Source organism: Paroedura picta, chromosome 2, assembly GCF_049243985.1.
Source record: "Paroedura picta isolate Pp20150507F chromosome 2, Ppicta_v3.0, whole genome shotgun sequence".
Classification (NCBI taxonomy): domain Eukaryota; kingdom Metazoa; phylum Chordata; class Lepidosauria; order Squamata; family Gekkonidae; genus Paroedura; species Paroedura picta.
The window spans coordinates 159,250,333-159,277,046 of NC_135370.1; the positions used below are offsets into that span (position 1 = coordinate 159,250,333).

Genomic DNA, 26,714 nt, shown 5'->3' on the forward strand with positions numbered 1-26,714 from the left:
AAGAAGCAGCTAGGTCTCTTGACATGCTGAAATAGCCAGAATCTATGGCAAATACATATCAAACACTGGGAATGTTATAGCTGGCAAAATTTTTGAGCTTGCATATCTCTCCCCTTCTCCTCCAAGGAATGCAAACAGGTTAAGTTAATGACTTTTATTTCTATTGTCATTCATGACAATGTTTATTGGAAAATTGAATTAGTGACAAATCTTCGCTAATGAATTCTATGTTGCGATGATTTGCCAGCAAGCACTATCCAGCAAGTTCAGACTTCATGTGAATAAGATGTTAAACTGACCTTGCCCTTCGCCCCCAAACATGGCTGGGCTCACTTGCTCAACTAGCTCCACCCTCCTCTCTGTTTGTCACACTGAGCACAATGAAGGAATTCTGGCATAAAGCAAAACCCCTATTGCCCCCCAAATGCAAAAATGCAAACACTCGGATTAACAAGGGCTTGCTTCTTCCTCCCACTCTGGATATCTTAGAATCTTACTTTGCAGGGCAGAAGACAGCACAGGACAATCTGGTCATCTGCATTTTATTAAATGTGTGCTTGCTGGGGGGTAAACGGTAATGACTGGGGAAGGCACTGGCAAACCACGCCGTATTGAGTCTGCCATGAAAACGCTAGAGGGCGTCACCCGAAGGGTCAGACATGACTCGGTGCTTGCACAGGGGATACCTTTACCTTTACCTTTATATATTATTTATTAAGTTTAATTGACTGTCACTCCTGGGCTCAGCCGGCCCGTGGCAGTTCACAAGAAGGTCCGATAAAACAACAATAACAGCAATAAAATTCCATCTTTGGCAGCCTAGTCCCATCTAATTCCCTCCCACTGTCCAATCTGCACCCACACTGAATGTGGAAGGGACATCTGCCCCAGATGGTCAAGTATTTCGGGGGCCTGAGGAAGGGACCCGATCTTCCATGGCCTGGCCTCAACCAAATGCTTGGTGGAAGAGCTCCATCTTGCAGGCCCTGCAGAACTGTGAAAGCTCCATCACTGCCCTCAGCTCTTCTGGGAGCACATTCCACCAGTTTGAGGCCAAGGCTGAAAAGGCCCTGGTTGAGTCCAGGTGTGCCTCCCATGGGCTGGGAGCAACCAGGAAGTTCAAACCCACAGCGTGGAGAGCCCTGTGGGGGGCATAAGCAGACAGGCAGTCCCTTAGCTATGCCTTATATGTTGCAAGTAACCACAGCTGCCTTTAAACCAACATTCCTTCATCTATCTGTAGACAAGAGAAGGAAGAGAAAACAGGACCCAGGCACAAACAGAAGCCCATTAACAAGTGAGGTTCATGTGCAGCCATGGCTTAATAGGACATGTGGGCAGAGCATATGCAAAACGCATGGAGGCTCTTCATCAGCTTCCTTTTCATGCATTTAGAAAAAGGCACAGCTGGCAAAGAAGCACAAATTTAAAATGTGTTTCGTCCTCCACTTTATGCCAGTGTTCCATTTCTATTTCCTTGTGACCGCATTTATACCATGGAACAATAACACATTTGCATTTGCTTCTGCTATAATGATCACGGCTTGCATATCAGAATGCGTCGGAATGACTTCAGTGAATTTTATCATGGCTGATAGCAGTTGAACTTTAACCAAAGTTGATAAACAGGCTCAGTAAACTATTGTGCGGAAACAGGTTGCTTTGTTCTAATTAACATATGTCAGAAAGTGGAAACCCTTAACCTTTGCTTCCTCCTCCTTACTTTCTCTTTCCCAAGTTATCTCAATCACTGCTGAAATCTAAGACGTAAGCTGCCTCAGACTGGTGCCTGCCCTTTTCATAGAAACAAGAGGTACAACGGTTAAAAAAAAAAAAAAACCTGATTGTTGGGGGGAAAAGGTAACTGAACATAAGAAGAGCCCTTCTGGACCAAACCAAAGATGCAACCAGTTCAGCATCCCATCCCATCTAGCAACCAACTAATTGTCACAGAAGGCCAAGGTCTTCCCCGGAGTCTGCCTCCTAGCACTGGTATTTAGAGGTTTGAAGTCTCTATATAAGGAAGTTCCCTTGTTCCCATGGCTAAAAGCAGCAGCCTGTAATCTGGAGAAATGGATTTGTGTGTAATCTTGGACAGTTCCTCTCTGAGCTCTCTCAACCTCCCCTACTTTACAGGGTGTCTGTTGTGGGGAGAGGAAGGGAAGGCAACTGTAAACCACTTACAGACTCCTTCAGCCAATGGAAAGCAGCGTACAAAAAAACAGGCCTCCATCTTTAAACATCATAACTAGTAGCCACTAATGAAACTCTCCTCCATGACCCATGGTCGTAGCCATCACGATATCCACTACCAGCCAGTTCTGCATTTTAATTACTTATGTAGTAAAGAAGAATTTCCTTTTGGCTGTACTGAACCTATTGCCCATCAACTTCATTGGGTGCCTCTAAGTTCTAGTAAAATAGGAGGGGGAGGAAAAGCTCCCTCTGAGAACTTTCTCCATCCCATGCATCGTTTTATAAACCTGTATCATGTCCCCTTCTCACACATTGGTTTAAATTAACTGTTCCCCATTGCTCCAGCATCGTAATCATCTTCTGTACTTGTTCCCACACCAAAATGTCTTCCCTGAGCTATCACAATTAGAACTGTACACAGTATTCCAAATAACTAGGGTTGCCAGTTCTTGGTTGGGGAATTCCTTGAGATTTTGGGTGAGGAACCTGGGGAGGGGACAGCTTGGGGAGGGACATCAGAGGGGGGGATAATGGCATAGAGTCCACCTTCTAAGGCAGCCATTTTCTCCAGGAGAACTGATCTCTGCCATCTGGATAACAGCTGTAATACTGGAAGATCCTCAATCACCTCCTGGAGGTGGCTAGCCCTACAGATGAGGCTACACCATGGCATCAAAACAAGGGAATTACAATATTGGGTATTTTATTCTCAATCTTTTTCCTACTAAGCCCCAGTATGGAGTTGGTCATTTTTTCCTGATTTCAGAGGCTCAGGCTAGTCCTGCAGCATCCCATGGAGCCTTCAACATAGACCCTAATCATAAAGAATCTAATGCCTGTATATGTAGCTATAAATCAGGGAACAGAAGAATGTTGCCAGCCATTCAATCCTTGTGAAATAATCCTAACCAACCCGGATGAGGGAGCCAGATCCCATAAATGTGGTTTCCAAATCAAAGATTTTGTGTAGAAGAATTATATCCACAAATTCTTTTTTATTATTATTTATATTTTTATATAGTAGAAGCCAGGACAACTGAAAATCAACAATGGGCCACCATCTGCTTCCTTCTTTTTAGAGCTGTTCTGGCTGAGCAGTACTATCAGGGCTCTCTCAGCCTCACCTGTATCTGTTGTGGGGAGTGGAAAGGGAAGGCGACTGTAAGCTACTTTGAGACTCCTTCAGGCAGTGAAAAGCAGCATATAAGAACCAACTTCTTCTTCATGTCTTTTTTCCTGCTCTGGTTTTCCTACTGCACTTAGAGATCCTCCTGCTATGTTAAGATAGGATGGTCAAAGAGACAACAGTGGGAACTGAAATGGCTAAATGCAGATTTTAAAAACATTGTATTATGTTTTAAATTGGTTTTATTGTGTCTGTATGCTGTAAATTGCCCTGAGCCTGCTTGCAGGCTGGGGTGGTCTAAAAGTTAAAATATAAACTTATAAATAAATTTATTTTTAAATGTATAGATCTAAGCCCCACCCCAGGAAAAAAAATAGCATATACAAGCAACTAAAAATAGGGCAAGGTATAACAATACATTGCAGCTTAGATTCCAATTTTATAGCCAATAATAATGAGATTTCCAAAAGAATAAAAATTATAGTTTATATTGTCCATTATCCTCCAGGTGGATTATTTCATTAAGACTTAAACATTTAATTATTTGTCTCCAAATCGCACAGATTATTTCCAGCTTTTCGAGATGGCCTTTATGGCAGCCAAGATGAATGCTTCATCTTTTGCTCAGGCAAGGTCCTGCACACACAAAAATGAAACTAACTTTTTATTTTAACAAGCATTTTATTTTATTAGTCATGCCACTCTGTAAACATGACTGATGGGAGCATGGCAGGGAGGCATGGGCAACTGGTATTACTTCTGTCCTTACTTGATGCTTGAAGAATATTTCAGGGATTACTCCACAGTCAAAACGTTGGGAAAAGCTGGCCTAATCTCTAGATTTCCAGAATGCTTCCATTTTTTAAATCTCTTGAATGCTTCCATTTTTTACAGTTCCTGAAGGTCATGTGTCAGTCTAAAGGTGATGCTACCAGTGGATTTATAACTGTATTTTATTGATGTTTTACTGGAAGTTTTATTGTAAACTGCTGGCTTGGCCAGGGGTGGTGGTGGAGGTCAATAAATCAAATAAACAAACAAAATTAATGAATTAATTACATTATTAAATAAATAAATGCTTTTAAGCCAGCAGATGTTGATTAAAGACAGCTTTTAAAATGAAACACCAGGGAACATTTTCACCAGACATCTCATGGAATTTATGCAATATCCAATTTTTAGACTGGCAGGGAGAAGTCACTGTTATTGTGATTATAGATTCTATTCTCTTTGGAATTAAAAGCTTGAATATACTCCAAGCAGGAAGAGGAGGGAATGGAAAAAGAACAATTACTCTACAACTTCATCTGCTAAAGAAAAACAAAATGTTAATATCCCAAGTTTTACTCCCTACAGAGCACAATCCTACAAGAAACAATCCCCGGGCAATAAGCTGAACAAAGGAGCTCCATCAGCACTAGCTGTGGGCATCCAGAAGTTAACACTTCCCTTACGGAAGCAGCAGGTCTGCATTTCCATTGTTTCTCAAGGAGCCTCCCCTCCCACTTCCAGCCTCCTGTTTAAATCAATCACGTTTTCTCCTGCTAACCCAGTTTACCTCCTGCTATTAAGAGATATTGCTTAAAAATGCATGTAACCACCTCTTCCTCCCCCACTCCAACTTTTTGCTGGAAATGCCAGAAGCCAAACAAGAGGTTTCAAAATAATTACTCAGAGAATTACCAGGTGCCAAAACTCTTTTTACACACACACACACATACACACAAACAAACACATACACACAGCATAAAATTCTGTGAAGAAAACAGGATATGAGATTTGAAATATTTACCAGCTCCCCTTTATACCAACCCCAGGTTTCCTAAAGGTTTTCAATTTTAATTATGTTGCAAACCGCCTCAAGCTCAATTTGAGAGAGAGGTAGTCTATAACAACAACAACAATAATTTAAAAACATGCTCTGTTTTACTATTACAGCTCCTACCAGTGACTTTTGGCATTATGAAATACACATCTGTATTTTTTCATGTTACAACAGTGTCTACATTTATGAAGCTTTAAAAGTAAATTCAGCAGCCTGGAACAGGTAAGGTGCTGAACAAGTTTGCTGCCTGGTTCAGAGTCATTTCTCCTCCCTGTATTGACCTTAAGTTCTTCTGCAGTTTAAAAAGCTAAAGCTGCCACCTCTCCTCAGTTGGGCATTGAACAGATTTTGGCTCTCCCACAAAGATTTATGGATCCAATTGGATTCCTGAATGCTCTGTGGGACCCAATGCCTCCTGGCACTTCTCTAAATGGTCTGGTTAGCAACTGGCAAGACAGAATGATGGACACCACTGATGAGATAGCTCCAAGGCATCCTTTCCAACCCCATCTCAAGCGAGCCTCTGGGAACACAGAGTAGTTTTGCAAGAAGAAACAAGAACTGAGAGGACTAGAGCAAGTTTGGTGGAAGACTCACAAGAAGTCTCAAGAACACCTTATAGAATGCAGATGAAAGCCTCTGATAGCCTCTTGAGCCTCCAGGAAAGGGTGGAATAAAAATCTAATTGAATTGAATTAAATTCATACCATACCATACCATACCATACATATATACATACATCCCACTGATGCATTTTCAGTTGCTGGGGGGAAAAGGCCTTTAAAATCATGGCCTGAAACATCAAATTTTCTCCCTTCAATTTGTTTTTATTTTACTTTTTAAAATCCAGACTGAAGAAGAGTTCTGGTGAACTAAAAAGCTTGCACATTTTTTGTGGCATTGCAGCTGGTCCTAATAAAAAGTATTAGGTGGATTGTGGTTTGTTATTGGCTCTCTGTTGCTTGGCTTAGGAAACAATGAAAAGGCATGATCTTTCTAGAAGGAATACCCAGGATTTATAGGCAATAGAAGAATGCAAAGCCCAACTCTCTACTGACCAACCTCTCTAGATTTACAGGAGCATTTACAACAGAGCCAAACTGTGGAGGAACAATGAGAGCTACACAATGGGAGTGGTTCACAAGAGAAGCTGTTCTAATTACTGCCTTGATAGAACTTCTAAGCATTATTACTGAGGAGGGTCAGAAACCCTTCAACAAATCTCCTGTTACAGATAGTTAAAAATCTGATTATTCAACAATTACACATTTGATAAGCTTAAAGAACCCTTGCAACAATGAAGAAACCATTTACTCGTTTTTTACAAACACTGGCCACCTACAATAACATTTTCTCTTGGTAATAATGCATTACAAACATTAACACTTCGTCATGTGTCAGGACAGGTTTTGAAAAGATTTGCCAATCTAACAAGCTCCCTCTGCAATTCTCTTACCATTCCCCAGTGGAACACAAATCAATTCTGAGAAAGGTAAAGGATTAATCAAGCTCTGCAAACAGAAGGGGTTTATGGCAGCAGATCTTCTGTAGCTTTCCTGTCCCCACAGCAGCTTTCCGTGCCACCTACATAGCTGCTCCTATGAGTAAGGGACTCTCAAAGACATGCCATATAGCATAGGTACAGGGATGTAGCAAGACAAAGCATTTTTTACCCTAACCCCTCCAAATGTTGGAAACGGACTAGTAACCCAACCGTACACAACAAAAGCTCCAAAGGGTCACAACACACATTTAACCCATTGGGAGTGATCCTCATGTCCACACAGTTTTGCATACATTTTAAACTGAATGCAAATTACAGGAGAATAAACCCTGAGTTCATCATGGCTTGGGAACGAAGCAAGGTTGGCCACAGTCAGTAGTAAGATGGGAGACCACCAAAAAGGTTGGTGTTGCTTTGCAGAGGAAAGCAATGGCAAGCCACTTCTGCTTGTCTTTTGCCTGGAAAACTTCATGGATGGGGTCACCGTGAGCCAGTAGCAACCTGATGGCCTATTTTCCTTGCAACCAATTAGGGAAACTGTCACATTATTTATTGCCCAATTCAATTATCACATTATTCTGATGTGTTTACATCGTTGCTAGCAACAGCTTTGTACACAGAAATCTACAGAATGAAGTTAGCCAACTTCAGCCTCTTCACTGCACTTATTACCATGGTTGTCTACAACCAAGACAGTTTACACAGTCCACTCAACTCAATCAAGACATCCTCACCTTAAATACACATGAAGCTGGTAGGCTGTAATGACTCCAATGCTAACTGAAAATGTTTATGCCTCAAGTACAGTTTCCTCTTCATTTCCTGTGGTAGATCTGCAGCTGTGGGCTGACAGTCCTTCAGTATCTGTGCTTCAAAAGAAGACGTACCTGATAATATGTCTTAATGTTTCGGACCAAGATGGTGAGGTTTTGAATCCGGAGGATGACATCATTGTTGACGTGCTTGTTGACACGTTGGTTTGTTGGCCGTGGATCTCTAAGAAAGTAAGACCAAGGATTTAGAAAGAGTAGGAATCAAAATAATTTTCCAGAGCCACCTGACTCTTACCATCTCTCCCATTCGGCATGTCCTGACTCCCCCCTGTAAATCCCTACTACTAGTAGTCCTGTAGACATAGTGTATCCTACTCCTAATCTCTCCATCCAACAAAATTTGAAGTTTTCCTCTAGCCTAAGGAAGAAGGAACTGGAAGGAAGAGCCACACGTTGAAGGAAGCCTCCTTAGGCTAGAGAAGAAGGCTTCCTGGAGGATGGTTGGATGCATTCCAAGACATATGGACGGAGGAGGAACAGAAGAAAACTCATTGACTCATTCACATCTCCATCTTGCTCTCCCCGTGTATGGAATATTGTCCCGCTATACAAAGTTATCCCCCCCCCACCTGACTAGTATCGAAGCTTTCTCTGACAGGAAAGCACTCTTATTTGCTCGGCTGAACTCTTTCCCCTCTAATGTTCTTTTAGGAAGGTTTAACCACATTCATTTAGCGGAGAGACTATGTTTTCACGGCTGTATGGTCCCAGATCTCCTTCCGCATATTATTATGTTTTGCCCTAAGTTTTCTTTATACCGTCAGGGGATATCCGATATTCTATCTTCCCTTCAACTCCATAGTAACGAAATGGCAGCGATCAATAAACTACTTGATAGCAAGGATCCCGAGCGGACTGCCCGCACTGCAAAATTTTTAGCAAAGGTTTTTAGTATTAACTCCCTGTTTTTAACAAAATTGAGTAACTCTGCCTGACTCTTATAATTGTACCATTTTGTATCTCCTTGCCTGTATTGTTTTTTACGCCAATAAAGGCTTTTAGTATCTTGTATCTATCTCATTGACCCAGTCTCCTCTTCCGTTGCTTTTGCCAGACATGGCTGCAGCACCTGCACAATCCACATGGTTCATTCACAGGCTCCATGAAAGAACTTTCCCAATCTAATGCTCCTGGACATTAGGTCGATCAACATGCTCATGTTTAGGAAGTTGCACATAGGGCAGTTCACTCTGTCATGGGTGCAGCTCACACACTAGCTTCTGCTCTTCCCCATGAGGTGCCTGTGCAAAGCCACACAGCAAACTGCTGGAATTCTGAACTGGTCTGTACTGTATTAGACAGAAGGTAGGGGGGAAAAAAGCTCTACACCCTAAATGAAAACTTGAATATGGCACCATTTGGATTCCCCATCAGAGGTGGCTTAAAGCACCAGTCCAGATCTTCCAACTGGTAGGCCTTGCGCAGTCCTTGGTTTTAGCCTATTTTCTTTGTTTGTTCACAATGCAAATACCAAGAAAGAGGTGCACTTGTGAGGCTTTTTCAAAGATACCTGAGGAAAAGATTACTCACCCTCAAAGACTATGGAGCCAAGGCTGTCAGATCTATTGCCTATTAAAGCCACAACATAACAAAGGGCAAGGACTAGCTTTGAAACAGCAGTGTTAGGACTCTTGAAAAAATATATTACTAAGTTGGCTCCCCTACAAACCTTCCCCTTTATTAAATACTAGTATCAAAGCCCATTTTAAAAATTGGCTTTGAAAGGGGCAACAGGCAGGAGGGTGTGAGATGGTGGCTGCCTCTGTGTAATAACCCCGGGCTTTCTTGATGGTCTCCCATTTGAATGCTAATCAGGGCTGACCCTGCTCTCCTTCAGCGATCAGGCTAGCTCGGGCTATCCAAGTAGGCCACTTGGGCCTCCAAAAATCAAGGCTTTTGGCTTGCATGGCTCCATCTTGGATTCTGTCCTTCTGTCTCACTAAATTGGAATTTTATATACACATAAGTTTCCAGTGTAGGTTATACACTGCAATCCCACAAGGGCACCTAGAGACATCAGTCCACTATGGACTGATCAGAGGCCTGTGTGGAAGGCAGGCTAGTAACTATGGGAGACTGATTTGCTAAGCTTTTCTGGAGCTTCTGGATATAATGGTGCAGAGCTTGCCTCCCCTACAAGTCAAGTATTACAAGCGGAAAGTTTACAGGGAAACAATCAGGAAGAGCTACCAGAGGCCCCTTTCAATCTGGTTTAGGTTTGGCAGGTTACTCATTGAAAGAATTTCCTCCCCTTTCCTTATTAACTGAAATATTTATATTATACTTTTCTCCCACACTGCCATCCCGGACACGTACATGCCAAATCAACAATGGAGTTTACAATACAGCATCCGTATCTGTGTTTTCACTGACTGACAGAGATGACACCCAAATATGCATTTTAGAAAATGTTTTTCTGTCCACAGAAAGAGTTATGCATTTTGCTGGTGGCCAAATATAGGGGGAATTTAGACACTTCTCCCCCATGGTTTTTTTTTAGACTCCTTAATCTAGCAAACTTGCACTGCACCGTTAAAATCATGATGCACAGAGGCTGCAAGAAGTGAATGAACAATGAACAAAGACAGATCTAGTTTACAGCACACAGGACAAAACAAAGCGTTTCCCCTAGTACTAGTTCCGCAGAGCTGCCCAGGAATACTAGAATTGCCATGTTCTATTAGGAACATGGCTATATTCCTTTCAGGAACTCTGGGCAATGTCAGGGGTCAGCTTGGTGGGGCCTCTACTGAGACCTTGTTTCCACAGAGGGACGACCACCACAGCAGCCAGCCATCTGCTCCCATCATGAAATCAGAGATGACTGGAGTGGCCCTTTCATGTCACAAAGGCTTCTGGGATGAGTTGCCCTGCCCTGATGGGAAAAGCACCTGGAGAGATAAGACAACATGGCTCTCTCAGGCAGGAGGGGAGCCTTACTTCTCCCCAGGTGACTCCAATACCAGGAAGCAGGAAATGCTGCAGTGAGAGGCAACAAGAGTGTTCACACAAAAAAGCCGCATACGGCTGTGCTGTTCAGCCATTTATCCCATTACAGAACGGTAATCGCCCCAGAAATGCATGCCAAGGTTACAGGTACTGGAGGCACACTGAGGAGAGCAAAACAGAGATTCTCTGGCACCAATAAGTCTTGCCTCACCAATCCCAGAGAGATGTGGAGGGAGAGGTGGCTAGAAGTGCACATATGAGGAGAAACAAAGATCAGATAGGCATGCTAGCAAGGGGGAGGAGTGAAGGTTCTAATGCCCAGCTCCTCCCCCAAATCTGCAGCCCCAATGAACTTTGGGGGCAACTGAAGTTCTGTTAAGTGCTGTTTATCCTATCAAGGTGATGAAGGAGACAATGTCAGATCCATGTTATCCATACGGAACTTTTTTACCCTGCCCTTACATCAGGGGTAGTCAAACTGCGGCCCTCCAGATGTCCATGGACTACAATTCCCAGGAGCCCCTGCCAGGCTCCTGGGAATTGTAGTCCATGGACATCTGGAGGGCCGCAGTTTGACTACCCCTGCCCTTACATCAACAAACTCTAGCCTCACATTGTGAACTAAAACATCCACAGGCATCTAATCTTCTAATTTATTTATAAATGCAATCTAAAGTGCAACAGTTTACTCTTCTTCCTTGTTTTTAATCAGTATTTCCATGCAACGCGATATTCACATGCTGTGCATGTCAAGGGTTGAGTCATATAGCCAGCGACAGTAACTCGCTCTACGCAGTCCTACCCTTAGCCCTGCTCCAGAAACTACAACTGGTGCAACATGTGTCTGCCTAGGGTTGAGGCCGGCTGGACAATAAACATCGTTATACAGAAATCTTGGGCCTCCCACCCCTTTTTTGTCCTTTCTTCTCTCTGGATCCCCAATTTTAACGTCTAGTGGCCATGCAGTATTAATAGTGCTGATGAGATAATGACAAATGCGGTTTTAATTGATTTTAAATGGTTTTAGTGTTTTGGAACAGGGGTAGTCAACCTGTGGTCCTCCAGATGTCCATGGACTACAATTCCCATGAGCCCCTGCCAGCGTTTGTTTTAGAAGTAACTGGCTGACTAAACGGTATTAGTCTATTGAATTTTATGTGTAAACTGCCCTGAGACAGCTTTACTAAGAGGGGTGGTACATCAATGTACAAATAAATAAATATTTATCATCCACCTTTCTTGTTGAGATTCAAGGTGGGCTACAATGTTTAGCAATGTAATAGAAACAATATTACATTAATACACACAATAAACACTGTAACAACACTGGATGACAACATTAGAAAATAGTGCAATAGAAAAAACGGACCACAGAAAATGAGGAAGCAATGCATTAAAACCCACAAATGCATACAGTAATGTCACTAACAAATACCATAAGCAGTGTCTTTGTCCCTTTGTCAGAGTAGCCTCCCAAACAGTTCTATTTAAAAAAAAATGCCATCCTGAACAATTCCATTCTACACATTTGACGGAATGACAGAGGTGTGGGAGCATTTCAGACCATCTGCCAGACTATTCCATACAGTAGGAGCCACATATGCCCAACCACACATCAGGACAGACCATATCACTCCAGTCTTGTTCCATCTACACTGGCTTCCAATTTATTTCTATGCATAATTCAAAACGTTGGTATTAACCTTTAAATCTCTACATCAGTGGTTCCCAACCTTTTTGTCACCGGGGGCCGGTCAACGCTTGACAATTTTACTGAGGCCCGGAGGGGGGGGGGGTAGTCTTTTGCTTAGGGACATCACCACCGTGGCCTGAGCCCCTGCTCCACTTGCTTTCCCGCCGATGCCCCTGACTTCCCTCCGCCCACTGGGGAGCGCTGCCAGCAGCAGCTGCGCATTGCCACGCCGAGGGGAGCCCCAGCCATGGTGGCCACTGGAAAGCACCAAAGGTGAGCTGGCAGCAGAGTGGCAGGGCAGCCCCCGAGGCAGCAGCTGGGGAGGAGGATGAGAAGGAACCGTGGCCCGGTACCAACTGATCCATGGTCCGGTACCAGTCCCCGAACCGGGGGTTGGAGAACACTGCTCTACATGACTTGGGGGCCACATACGGACCATCTTCTTCCCTATGAACCTACCCATTCACTTCAGTCGTCTTTGGAGGCCCTGCCTTAGGCACTCTCTCTAGATAGGTGGCTACACAAGAAAGGTCTTTCTTGGTCACGCCACCAAATCTTCAGAACTCCCTCCCCAGAACTCCCTCCTTCTTTTATTTGACATATTCCCCCAAATGGTTATTGACCCACCTCCCTGGTTCTGGTGTCGTACGGTTGTGTTTTTCATGTTCAAATGCTCAACTGTTTTAATGTTTGCCAGCTTGGGGATCCTGATCAGAGGAAAGATGGCATAAAAATATTTTAAATAAATAGGGGAGGGGCTGGGGCTCAGCAGAAGAGTATGTACTTGGCATGTACAAGGCCCCAGGTTCTGTCCCCAGCATCTCCAATCAAAAGTATCAAATAATAATTGATGAGAAAGACCTCTACCTGAGACAGGCTTCTCATTTGCCTGCTTATGGTGAGACAGCTCCTGCTGGTGTTCCTGCCCTATCACCTTTGCTCCCTGGACTGGTGGGCTGGTCCTGGTTAGTGCTAGGATGGGAGACCACCAAGGAAATCTAGGGTTGCTACAGAAGCGGGTCATGCAAACTACCACTGACCATCTCTCGCCTTGAAAATCCCATTAGTCCTGGGACTGCTATGAGTCAACTGTGACTTGACAGCACGTAATTATTAAGCTAAAATGAAGAGCCTAAAATTGGTGAGATACCTAAATAGGCAGAGAACATGTTTTTCCAAGGAAAAATTTGGAAATGTAACTGTTTGAATATCGAGGAACTACACTGGCTATTAAGCAGAACCAATGCCTGGTGGTTTAGAATTCCAAGTCAGAAAAGAAAGAAAAACAGAGTCCTGGTTTAGGATATGTGGCACCTGCTGTTTTACTACAGCGATGAAAGATCAGTGACTTCCGATCGCTGATTTTCTATGGCATATAACCACATCATTGAAATGTTCCAGGAGGGCCGTCACGGAAAAACAGCCTCATGTCTAACCTTTGAGCTAAAACTGTCGGGATTAACTGAAATACCAAACAGGTAAGATAATAGTCTTTATTGAAACAGTCTCTACATAGGCTTAGATAAACTTTCAAAAAGGTTTGTACACTCTTTTAATAGAATAATTTTCAAACTGTGTATGTTAGGGAACTCTTTCCCACCTACCCAGGACAAAGTTCAAAGGCACTTGAGCCCTGTGATGGAAGAAAGATGCTGGAAATTCTGATACATAAATTGTCATACAACATTTTGGTCATACAGATATTATCCATAATTCCCAATGAGCTCTCAAAAATCACTGCAATGGCTATTCTACACCCCATGTGAATGAAGCAGAAAACAAAAAAGGAGGGCTATTTTTAAAAAATCCTACCCTCTTGTATAAATGGAATTTATTGGCAATTGAGCTCCCTTCCACATTAGCTTTCGAAGGTAATTAAAAAAAATTAAAATCACACACCTTACGTAGCTCAAAACCAAACAAGCAGAGGCAAAACTGGTTTAAGAAATCGTTTTAAATTTCATTAACTGCAAGAGGTCAGTGTTTTCTTTAAAGAGTATGACGGCTTTTTTTTTAATCCATTGACACTGCAGTTAGTGTCAGACTAAAATCTGGGAAGACTAACATTCCAATTCCCACTCTTCCGTGGAAGCTTACAGGGTGACTTTGGGCTAATCACACACAAGTCTAATCAAGCACAGTATCAAGTCTAATCTACCCTTTAGGTTCAGGTGGGTTTCCATTTGGTTTGAAGAAGCAGGACAAAGTTTGAGTCCAGTAACACCTTTAATACCAACAAAGTTTTATTCAAGGTATAAACATTTGTGTGCATGCACATGAAAAAATACACCCAGAATAAAACTTTTGTTGGTTTTAAAGGTGTCACTTTGTTCTACCCTCTAGGGTTGTTATGAGAACAAAATGGAGGAGTTGAGAATGATATGTCCTGCTTTGAGTCCCCACTGGGGAGAAAAATGAGGCACAAACATCTGAAACAAAATGTATACAAGTTAACCCAGCCTTTTTGTACTTTTGAGAAACCCCTGAAACATTCTTCAGGCTTCGAGAAACCCCAGAAGTGGCACGATCGTGCAGAATGTGGTTGAGAAGGAGAGCTGTGTACATGCCCACCTGGGGCCCCTCCCCTTCCCACCCCCTCCAGGCCCATCACTGGCCATTGGGGGGGGAGGTCAGCATGGCCATATATGCTCATAAGGTAAAGGTATCCCCTGTGCAAGCACCAGGTCATGTCTGACCCTTGGGGTGACGCCCTCTAGCGTTTTCATGGCAGACTCAATACGGGGTGGTTTGCCAGTGCCTTCCCCAGTCATTACCGTTTACCCCCCAGCAAGCTCGGTCCTCATTTTACCAACCTCGGAAGGATGGAAGGCTGAGTCAACCCTGAGCCGGCTGCTGGGATCGAACTCCCAGCCTCATGGGCAGAGCTTCAGACTGCATGTCTGCTGCCTTACCACTCTGTGCCACAAGAGGCTCAATATATGTTCATATCACCTGATAAATGTTTAACATTTAAAAAATACATTACAAAATTAAGTAACTCACACCTATTTGGGAAACCCTTCCAGGGCCATCACGAAACCCTGAGTAAGCCAATAATGTCCTTTTATTGCTGTTGTTCCGTGGGGCTGGCATATGAAATGAAGAGGAGGGAATCATTAAAAAAAAAAAAAAACAAGCGCAGCTTTTCAAGCTTGACACCTGAGAGGCTGTTTATAAAATATTAAATACAGATACTGACAGAGACATGGGAAGAACAGTATATTGTCTTACAGGCACCAGTTTGCCAGCTGTTTGTCTGCTTGCTCTTGATTGGGTGAATATGTGCCCAAGTACTCTTTGAAAAGCACTATATGAGAATAATCTTGCTGGCTTAGATCAAAGATCTTTCGACAACATTGACTCTCTAACAGAGTGTGCTAGAGTCACACCCATCCTCCTGTAGGAAAGGCATTCTGTCTCTGAACACATTTTTAAAATGATCTGCCTAATCTTCCATGAATATGGATAATCTTTGTGTAAAATGCTTCCCGCCCAGAGTCAGCTGTAGGCCTTCAAGGTCATATCATATTAAGATACTTAATAAAAACTCAAAACCACTCATTAAAGCAGCACACCACCAAATAAAAACTAAGCCAGAAACACTGTTAAAACCAGAGTGCACACATAGAGGCCTACATAAGAATTCACACCAAAGTTTTAGGAAGGCCTCAGCCTGATAGCTGAAAGAAAAAAAGAGGAACCAGCATTCAACTGTGGAGAAGGGAATTCCAAAGATTTAAATGGTTTAAGTCCACTGAGCTAGAGGGCTATTCTCACTATGACCATCAATTCCAGAGAAATGACAGTGTGAAATAGTATTTTTTTTTTTGTTCAGGGATGACCAGGAGAATGACTTCTCCATAGTCACCTTCTTCGTATTACTATGGGCCACATTTTTATACTGTTTTTCCACCAAGGAGCATAAGGTGGCATTCATGATCCTCCCTGCACAACAACCCTGTGAAGTAGGTTGGGCTGAGAGAAACTAACTGCCTAAGACAACTATAACCTTCATGGCGAAATGTGGAATTGAAACACTGGGTTTATTTTAAAACAGGAGGTTTGTACTGATATATATATCCCCTCAACTTTAGTTGCGGATGGGACTGTGTCAACGGTATGTTTTATTCCCCCTCCCCCACCCCCGAAATCATTCAAACATGGAATTGATCTTGTAGCTTCCCAGTCCTAGTCCAATACTTTAAGCATCACTCCACCCACAATAATAGTTGGGGCACAGCTTTGCCTTCACAGAAAATAAATTGTTTAAGAGACTAGATATCACTATTCCAATCTGTCCCAGTGCATTTTTCCCAAGGCCTATAAGCAAAGTGGTCTCCAGTAATCTGAGAACTTTGTTTATCGAACTACATTCAGAAGGTGGTAAAAGGAGAGTTTTAGTATTTATAGCATGGGTGTGAATTGTCAACTGAGGGTGAAGAAAACACTGACAAAAGATTAAACACTAAAATCCGGTCTTTTGGACCAATTATCAGGGCCATACTGAGGCAGGGACCCACTGTTAGGCTTTTACCATGGTCTATAGCTGTGTCATTTTGGAAATTGCTGGGGGAGCAGGGAAATGACTGGAAGCAAACTTCCAGCTCTGAATTCACTGTAAGTTCTGAAGCCTTATTAACTAGATAAATTGCGTTGAAGCATTTATTGATAAAATTCATTGATTACCTCCCTCCCATAAGCTCAAACATATGTGCAAGCCATGACAATTAACCCCTGTGTAATACCCTGTAAAGTCTAGGATAGCTACACAATGTCAGGATTAGCCTGTTTGTCAGCCTCCAGCCGTGGATGTTAGGGATAGTGATAAATATCAACAAGGTGTCAATAAGTATCAATGAGGTATCAATAACAGCAGTGCCAGCTATCAATGTATGGTCATTTGTGGGGAATGGGCAGTGGGTCTGAGAAGCCGCCTCCAGCTCTTTGTAACCATTTGTATTGTTTTGCTTCACCTGTGTAGTCTAATTGCTAAATTCCTTTAGGGAGAATTGACTCATGGGGGAAGGGTATTCATGGGTATTATCTGGTGAGCCTGGCCTTGTACTGTGCACCTGGGTACAAGGGTACTCTACCACTATCCATGCTAAATGGAGGAGCCCGCCTTTTCCTTGGAAAAAAGGGAAGTCTCACTTTCTTCAGTTGGGACGTGTTTAGGTCTGCTGGGGTTATATTGACCAACTAGCTTCAGGGTCCCCTCCCCTGATCCCTGGCCCCTGGCTTTGGGCCGCAACTTGCAGCCAGATCAAGTGGGGCAGGCGGTAGCTGGCCAGTTTGTTAGCGGGGCCGGGAGAGAGCTCTTTAGCAGGCAGTCAGCAGGCAGGGAGGCCCTCGTTAGCAGGCCCTGCTTAGCAGGCCAAGAGGCCCTCGTTAGCAGGCCCAGCCTAGCAGGCCAGGAAGTCCTCGTTAGCAGGTCCTTCACCATGACCCTTTGCCCAGAGCCCTCTGCCCTTACCTGCTGCTGGCTCCACGCACTGAGGCATGTCTGAGAGCAAAGAAGCTAAAGTCCAGGGACGGAGGGCAGGAGCTGCAGGGGCAGCTTTGCTGGCTGCACCCTGATTGGCCCTATTCCAACTTAGACCGCTGGACACGTTCCACCCCCCTCCCCAGGCTGTTTCACAAATATATAGAGGAGCCATGGATAAGGATGTATTGTTTATCAAATCAGTTTCAGCAAGAATAATCATCAGTTTCTTATCACTACTTCAATAAACTGCTTCTGCCAAGATGCCAAGTCAAGGGGGATCTGAGATGCAGAGGCTAGCAATGACAAACCACCTGTGAATGTCCCTTCCCTTGCACACCCCACAAGTTTGCCATGAGTCAGCTGTGGATTGACAGCACTTTTGATCACCAGATGGGCAAACTCATCATTCTCACCGCAGCTGGGCAACCTACAAGAATATCTTGCGCACAAAGCTACCACCAGGCTCTTCATAGTCTCAGCCAACCACAGTGCACAACATTACCCACAGAGCCTCCGAGACTATCCACCCCTGCCCAGCTATCAAAAGTAAACTGGGCAAAAATAGCTCTTGAACAGGAAACGTGATTCTAGCAGGTTAGATTGACGAGATTAAAATAGCTCTCCAAACTGACTGTAGGAAATAAACATACTCAGACATGTTCCTTAGCTCAGGAGGGGATAGAAATGCTGCCCAACATTATTTTAAAAACCATACTAATGGAAAATTTGGTACCACATTAGCAAAAATCTGCCCAATGCCAACAGAGCTTCTGGATTCCAGAGTGCTGGTTTTGTACCCTGCTTTTTACTACCAGGAGTCTCAAAGCAGCTTACAATTGCCTGTGCTTTTTCTCTCCTGTGCAGTAGGTGGGGCTGAGAGGGTTGGCTGCTGTTGGGAGAAGCGAGGAATCAAACCCAGTATTCCAGATTCCAGGTTGCCACTCCTAACCACACCACCAAGCTGGCTCCTTCAGTTAATATAGTATCAGAAACCTGCACAACACAGACTTATGTCTACCTGCTCTAAAATTCCCTTTCAAATGGGTTAATTACCCTACTTTTTAATACATTTTATTCCAACTTTACTCCAAGGTGTCTAGGGCTGCTCCCTTCCTCCATTTTATCCTCTCAATAACCCTGTGAGGTAGGTCAATCGAAGAGAATTACCCCCCCACACACAATGTTTTCTGGCATTTTTGCATCAGAGGTTCCTGGGCAGGTTTTGTTTTCCTAGCTGTGCCCCCAAACCTGAAGATTTCTTCTGAGACCACATGCGTGTCGGATGTTGCCTCCTGAGCCCTGATCTTGCCAGAATCCAGCACAAGGTTGCCTCATCCCGCTATTCATACCAATCCCTACACAGTGAAAACCATAGTACCCAATAATTCATCAGGGTAACTGCATGATGCCTGTTGTATAGTGATACCCTGTTGCTTCCATAGAAAAGTCCTCTTGAATAATTTAGTTTTCACGGTTTGTGGAAAGCCAGGAGAGAAGCACCTTCCTGAGCTCAGGGAGATCTCAGGGTCAGATCCACATTGGAGATGGTACAGCTGCAGAGGGTGACAGACTATGTGGGAACTCTGTCAGCGGTCTTAGGGGTGGGTTATAAAAAAGACTCCAGTCTGCAGTGTTTTCTTTAACACTTATTTTTCGTCAGCCGGGCAACAACACTGTGAGCAGCTATTGGTTCCCATTTTACAGATGCAAGTGGGGGGGAAAGGTCCTGATAGTAATAGAATGACTCCCCTTCGGTAAGGTCTGCAATTATAGAAGGCTGTGGCGTGGAGTAGGATTTAAGTTCACACTTTATCACCCTGGAAGATAATAGTTGAGTTGTAGAAACAGCGCTAGTGACCCGGATGGATGACCTCCGGAGCAAGTCAGCATTGGACCGGGGCAAGTCAGCATTACTTGCGATACTAGACCTCTCAGCAGGATTCAACATGTCCATTTGCCACAGTGCTGGCAATAGTGGTGGGCCTGCATGCCCGGGGGGAGGGGTGTCATCCAACAAGGAGAGGTCTGCTGCAAGTTTGACACCTCCCCTCTATGAAGTCACAGAGGGTCCGTCTTGTCCTTCATATGGCCCAGAATGCACACTGGGCAACGTTTTCCCAGAAAGAACTTTCCTGGGGGTACCTTCTTTGGCAAGCTGTAACTTAGAACTCCCCCCCCCCCCAAGTCAAGGTATATATGGCAGGCATCTGAGGGAAGTCTATCACGAGTTTGAAGACTTCAGCTCACACAAGGCAGGTACCTGAACCTGACATCTCCTGGAAAAGCACTTTCATGGGAGCACTTTGCTTGGGTATTCGTAACTTGGATCCTCAAATGCAAAAGGCATGTAACTTGTACAGCATGTAGGGGAGGGGGGCAACCTGGTGAGGTCTGCAATGAGCCTGTTGCTTGTAGCTCAGACAGGACCTGTTCTAAATATTTCAGACCACGTGCCTTACATCTCCCCCAAAAGCACTTTCCGAGGGGCACCTTGTTTGGGTGTTCATAACGTAGACCTCCCCAAGCCCAATCTACAACAAACTTGATGGGCAAGTAAGGGAGAAATCAACTGGCGTCACTCTGCAATTTTGGGGTGTCTAGGACCTTGGAGAGCTGCCCTCTGCATCCCAAGCTTCTTGAACCAGTTTGGCAGACCTGTTGGGTTCTTGTTCAGGTTTTCCCAGTTGGTGCCCATCTCGACAACTTTCCTGTGGGATCCTATAGTGTCATGTTGCATCATTTAATGTATCATGTAGACATACATTTATACTTCTGTTTTTAGACTTCTGGTTGATTCTACAAGCCAAATACTATTTCATTGAATACTGAATGCCCCATCTTGTTGACTGAGGTCCATCTTGTTGACTGAGGTTTCATGAGAAAGCACGATCTAAGGTAAAACAAATTCAAAGTCCAGTAGCACCTTTAAAACCAACAAATATTTATTCAAGGCGTAAGTAAGCTTTCGAGTGCAAGCACTCTTCCTCAGGCTAAGAACTAAGTATATGGCTGCATTTGGATGTTGTGACACAGTTTACTAATTTAACAGAATTCATTTTTGCTCTATATTCCCATTCTCATGATGGTAGTTCTTAGTCTGAGGAGGGAGTGCTTGCACTCGAAAACTCACGCCTTGAATAAATCTTTGTTGGTTTTAAAGGTGCTACTGGACTCTGAATTTGTTGTGCTACTTCAGGCCAACATGGCTACCCACTTGAATCTGATCTAAGGCAGTGGTCCCCAACCTTTTTATCACCGGGGCCTGGTCAAAGCTTGACAATTTTACTGAGGCCCGGAGGGGGGGGGGAGGATAGTCTTTTGCCGAGGGACGTCGCTCTTCTTGCTTTCCCGCCAGCACCCCTGACTTCCCGCCGCCCACTGGGGGGCGCTGACAGCAGTAGCTGCACAGTGCCATGCCAAGGGGGAGCCCCAAACATGGCATCCACCGGAGAGCATCAAAAGTGAGTGGGCAGCAGAGTGGCAGGGCAGCCCCCGAGGAGGAGGACAAGGAGGAGCCGCAGCCCAGTACCCAGTGATCTACGGACCTGAACCGGTCCTCGGACCGGGGGTTGGGGACCACTGATCTAAGGTATGTGAGGCTACGAATGAACTATACATAGTAAAGCTGAATGAGGGCCACTAAACTAAAGCTCAATGCAGATACAACTGAAGAATGTTCAAATTTCTGAAAGTGCATGTTGGTCTTCGGGGGTCCACTGGATTCAAAGTTTGTTCTGCAGATTTCACTAAGAGCCAAGACTTTCTAATGGATTCAGTGCCTGGAGTTCTTCTAGTGCCTGATCCTTCCTGGTCACTTTATCCTGCTGTTGTTTGTGGTCACTTCTGCTGACATATGTAGTTTTTATAAGTTTTACACTCTGAGCTGGTTTCTGAATTTTCCTTTTTTTTTTTTTAACATTATTCTGTGAGTCTTCTGAGGCACGTGTTCTGGAGAGATGGTATATATAGGCTTTAAACAAAAATAGTAACTAAATAAACAGTAACTAAATAAAAAACGGTAAAGAGAAAGGTTCAGTCATACGCCGACAGAACCTCAACAAGCCACGAAATAAGCTATCAAATCTGGCAACGGTTCAGCACAAGTCACTGAACCAAATACTTTAAAAGGACAGTTCTTACCCCGGCCTGAGAGCCAAAAAGGCTGCATTGTGAGGGGAGTGGAAAAGAATAATCCTTCTCTGATTTACAGGCAGTAGCTGCCTAAAGGAATCAGTCAGTAAAGAGGGAAGGTCACAGTTCACCTTCTCAGCAAGGCTAGGCTGAACAGACCCAAATGCCAGAGTTTGGGTCCCTTGCTAAACAGACTCTGCCCCTCTGGAGAAAAGGTTTTAATTTCATTGATCCGGAGGCACAGCTAGGCACCCTGCCAAGGCTGCCTAGGAAGGAAGAAGAAAGTCCCTAAAAGGAAAAAGAAAACCAACTCCTCTATTAAGGTGCCCCAGCAGCTTCAAACAAGTTTCACATTTGGCTAACTCTGCACCTCCAAGAAAGCTGTGAAAATATGCATTAGATGTAAGACAACATTAAACCTTAAAAAGAAACAACAGCAAAGCTGAGTCTTTAAAAACTAGAGGGCCAAGGCATATTCCACTGAAGTGTCCTCTTCAAAAGACATTTTCATTTCAGCCAATCACACAAAACTTTGCTCCTGTCGAACTCTCAGCAACAGGAAGGGATGTGGTCTGTCTGGGTTTAAGTATGTGTGAGGGGGAGACAGCCTATATGCAAACTAACATTTCCCCAGACTCCACCTTCCTTCCCTCCCTCTCTCCATGATGAATTTGGGTTAACTTCTAGGGAGATCCCTGCCTGTAACGGACAATCTCACCTATACTTGATTATTCCCCAATAAAGTTGCCAGATTTCAGTTGCACTGTTTCCCTTTCTTCTACTAGGCTAACAGACACAGTATATGAAATATTTATTTATTGATTAAAGTCAATCTACACAGAATTATTCCACCTAAGAAGCCGTTTCTTTTTTAAAAAGCAGCACGTAGAGAGAAATGCTAACAGACACTGCAGATCCTCAGCATCTTGGTGATGCCATCCAGTCTAGAACTTGGCATATTATCAGAAACAAATACCAAGGACCCAGGTGGGGATATTTCCTACCCTTTTCTCACAAGAGCCTTACCTGCAAGGCTCTTTTTTTTGGAGCTTCCCTTTAAGACCTTCACAACAACATGATCTTAGCAGGTCAACTTTATCCAAAAATACTATTTAAAATATTTATTTATCCATAATTAGGCTTATAGGCCGCCACACACAGACCAGCTGGTTTGCGGCAGCTTACAACATTCAAATAAAATAAAATAATAAAGCAACAACTAAATTACCCTTCCCACACACACATCCCAACTCTGATAATCCAAGCCCAACTAACATCTGCCACTGCCAGAGTAGATGTCAATACTGTGAGAGGGGAAGAGTGCTGATCTTCCCCCAGCCCAGCCTCAACCAAACACCTGGCAGAAGAGATCCATCTTACAGGCCCTGTGGAACTGGTTTAGTTCCTGCAGGGACCTTAGTTCTTCCGGGAGTTCATTCCCTCAGGCAGGGGCCAAGGCCGAAAAGGCCCTGACCCTGGTCGAGACCAGGTGAACCGCACGCAGGCCAAGGACCTACAACCAATTAGACCCCACAGAGCCCTGTGGGGAGCATAGGGAGTAAGACAGACCCTCAAACACATTGGGCCCAGACTGCAAATGGCCTTAAAGGTCAAAACCAGAACCTTAAACCTGATCCGTTAGCAATTGTCAACCAATTCAGCTGCCTCAGTACTGGCTGGATGTGGGCTCTCCAAGTTGTTCCTGTTCCCTAGCAGCTGTGAACACCAATAACTGTTGTGAATGCCAATCACTGATAGGACAGACAAATGAACCCTTAGCGTCAGTCACAAATTAAAGGCAACACACAATATTCCAGGAGGTAAACAAAACAAAAATGGGTCTGGTCAACCACACTGATTCCCAACAGAAGTGTTTCCATTGTACCATAGCATAACTCAAGGGCTGCTATATAATGGAACAGTTCAGGAGGACACTTGTATAATGGAAGTCTATTGGCAATGCTTACTGTATGCATCACCCTGCTTTTACTGTGTTGTCTTATACTTCTGCAACTCACTTTCTGCATTATGGCATTTCACGCCTTAGGCTTGAGTTTGTTTGCTTTGTTTACAATGTTTCCCAATTCTGTACTCCCAGTCCTATTGCACTGCTTATTGCAGATCAGCTAATTTGTATATTTTGTAAATAACCTGGAATCTCCGTAAGGAAAGCTTTAAACAAAGTAAGCAAACCAATAAATAACCCCATTTCCTTTTGCTTCCTTTTCATTGTAACTTACACTTGCAGCATTATCTTGTTCAGGAAGACTCCATCGACTAGATCCATGTACATTGCCAGTTTCTCTCCATTTTCATTTCCTAATGGTCCAAACGTCTTCACCTGCCAGAAAGAAAATTTATTTTAGACAGACGCACTTATAAAAAAATGCCACAAGAGCAAAACTGGATGAAAACCTGGATGGTGGCCACAGAAGAATTAGCCATAATTTCTAACATCATAGTAGCGAGCCAAGTCGCAGATTCTTCCAAACGACATAATTTCTGCTTGCAAGCTGATCCACCCACTTTGTTTGAAAAAGGCTTACAGCACTATAAGACAACCAGATTTCCTTTCACTGATAAACCATTTTTAAGTATGTCCCCACTGCCAAAATAAAACATTATCAAAAGGGTTACGTGCGTCCAGTAGAACAGGGGTAGTCAACCTGTGCATTTGCTGGCAGGGGGTCATGGGAATTGTAGTCCGTGAACACCTGGAGGACCACAGGTTGACTGCCCCTGCAGTAGAACACATGGATACAATGTTCTCTGCCTTTTGGCTAAGATCAAGCAGGGCAGGAACAGAAAACCAAAAACCTAAGCTGTATAACGGATCAAGAATGAAACCACTTAGAAAGTAGCTAAGCGATAATAAAAAAAAAAACCTAAAAAAATCACAGAACACTTAAAACCTGGAGCAGTGGAATATTTCAAGGCAAAGGGAAACAAGCCTGGCATCTGTAAAACAACACATTTGGTACCAGGAAAACTCTGAGGGGAAGGAATTCCTGAAACTCAGTGTCATAACATCACTGATTAATTAATTAGTTCCAAAATTAGGGCACCATGATATTGTTATCTTTCCACAGAGACCTAAAACGGCTTTAAACAATTTCCATATTTCAAGGTGAAATATAAATAATGCAATTTCAACAAACAAAGCAAACACATGCGGGCTTAAGTGCCTGTGAAGCAGAGGAGATTAAAAAGCTCAGCTCCAATGGTCTTCCGCCACAATCAGGAAGCCAGCAAGACTGCCCCCACTTCCTCCCCTGCTAGAAATGCCTCTGGAAATACCTAGGCATAATTACCTGCAGGGCATGAGGCACTCTGCCTGCTTACATGGTTTCCTTACAGCTATAGGTTGGTCTATACTGAATTTGTTTTTTTGTTTTTTTTGGGGGGGGGAGCACTTCAGTCGAAAAAGATGGACTGATTGACATTTGGGCACAATCCAAGCTGCACTGAGCATTTTTCAGTCCCATTGATTTCCACAGGAGCATAAAACACATGAACCGATGTCAGGTTCCTAGGGAACAACAGCAGGTCCTATTCACTGCCTCTTTACCACACTGCATGATATTGACCTGCCTAGACGGATGGTGTCAAAAACAAGGGGGTACAAATCGGTCTCTTTGCCCTTCAGGGAAGCACGAGGGCAACCTCTTCACAATCCCCGGCTCAGCCGTTGGGTTAAAAAGTCCCACGAGGCCACATGATATGCCCGAAGTGCAAGAAACCCCCAGCAGCACACTCGCCGGGCACCTGCAGCCACCCCCGCCACGTGCACACGGGCTACGGGCAGGAGCTGCGTCCCGGGCGGCATCCTGCCTCTTACGAAGCAACACCTGGCCCCCTCGGAAGCATCCGAGGCAGGCTCCAGCGCTTGCTCGCTTCTCAGAGACGGCGTTTCCGGCGTGCCGGGGTGTCTGCCAGGGCGGACAGGCGACCGGCGCACGAGGCATCAGCACCCTGCTGCAGCAGGCGGCCGAGCCAGCCGGAGAGTCATGGAGGTCTCCCTCTCTCTCTGTCTGCACAGAGCGCGAGCCCTGTCCCCGACGGCCCTTCTTCCTGCAGCTGGCTCCAGCAGCCCCGGCGGCACAAGCAGACCTGCCCGTAGGCAACGCCGAGGAAGCGGGTCCCGAGCAAGAAAAGCCGGCCCCCCTCCCCCGCGACTCCAGGCACCCCACGACGCTCCGCTCGCCCCTTCGAAGGCGGCCGCCAGGTGCGCCGGGCACTTTCCAGGAGCAGAGCCCCTGATTCCCCCCCCCGGAAGTTTGTCTGGGTGGGGACCCCCATCGGGGGAGGGGAAGGGACGCCCCCCTCCATGTGCGGCTTCCTTGCCCGAGCGGTCCCCCCCCCTCCACGCGCGCGGCGGCGGCCCACTCACCCAGGTCACCAAGGGGCTCTGCAGAAAGAGCTCGAGGAGTTCGGAAATGGTCACCTCCATGGCTGCGGCGAGAAGGGCCGGCGCGGGGCTCGGCTGCTGGCGGGACGGCTGGCTCAGGCGGGGAACAAAGGCGCGGAGCCCATGGCCCGGCAGGAGCCGCCTAGGACGGGAACAATGCGAGGCTCATCTCCTCGCCCTCCCCTCGCCCTCGCCCTCCTCCCCCGCGGCCCGGGCGGGAAGGGACACCGGGCAAGCTCCCCTGCCTGCCTGCCTGCCTGCCGCGCTGCCTCGCCTGGCCAAGCGAGCGCGGGCCCCTCCTCGAGGTTGGCGCGCCTCGCCGGCAACCTGCTGCTGCTGCCGCTGCCGGGCGAAGCAAGGCGCGGACAGAGCCGCCGGCACCGCCAGGGCCCCAGCGCGAGGGGAAAGTTTTCTGCCGCTTGGGGAAGCGAAGCGGGCGGCCCCGAGGCAGCTCCGCTGGGGGCGCTCCAGGCCCTCGAGCACACCCGAGCGACCGGCCTCGCGAGGCGGCTGGGGGGGGGGGGCGACGCCCTCGGCGGTGGCAGCAGGGCGGCGTGCCCGGGG

The 26,714-nt window shown here is 45.2% G+C and overlaps 1 protein-coding gene across 3 annotated transcripts in view; it reads right to left on the reverse strand.

Moving 5' to 3' along the window:
- The window catches only part of CCDC88C (coiled-coil and HOOK domain protein 88C), a 132,435-nt gene extending 105,827 nt beyond the window's left edge, over positions 1–26,608 (reverse strand). Inside the window, exons 1-3 of one of the 3 annotated variants that reach the window (XR_013228565.1) lie at positions 26,133–26,608; positions 23,983–24,083; positions 7,539–7,647 (exon numbers count right to left, since the gene is read on the reverse strand). Coding sequence is in view for 2 of the 3 variants with exons in the window: in XM_077323495.1 (XP_077179610.1) it covers positions 7,539–7,647; positions 23,983–24,083; positions 26,133–26,192 (270 nt within the window). In the remaining variant the exon portion in view is untranslated. The remainder of the gene's footprint in view (positions 1–7,538; positions 7,648–23,982; positions 24,084–26,132) is intronic. The other 2 variants (XM_077323495.1, XM_077323496.1) reach the window with 2 other exon arrangements.
- Between the last annotated feature and the right edge of the window lie 106 nt (positions 26,609–26,714).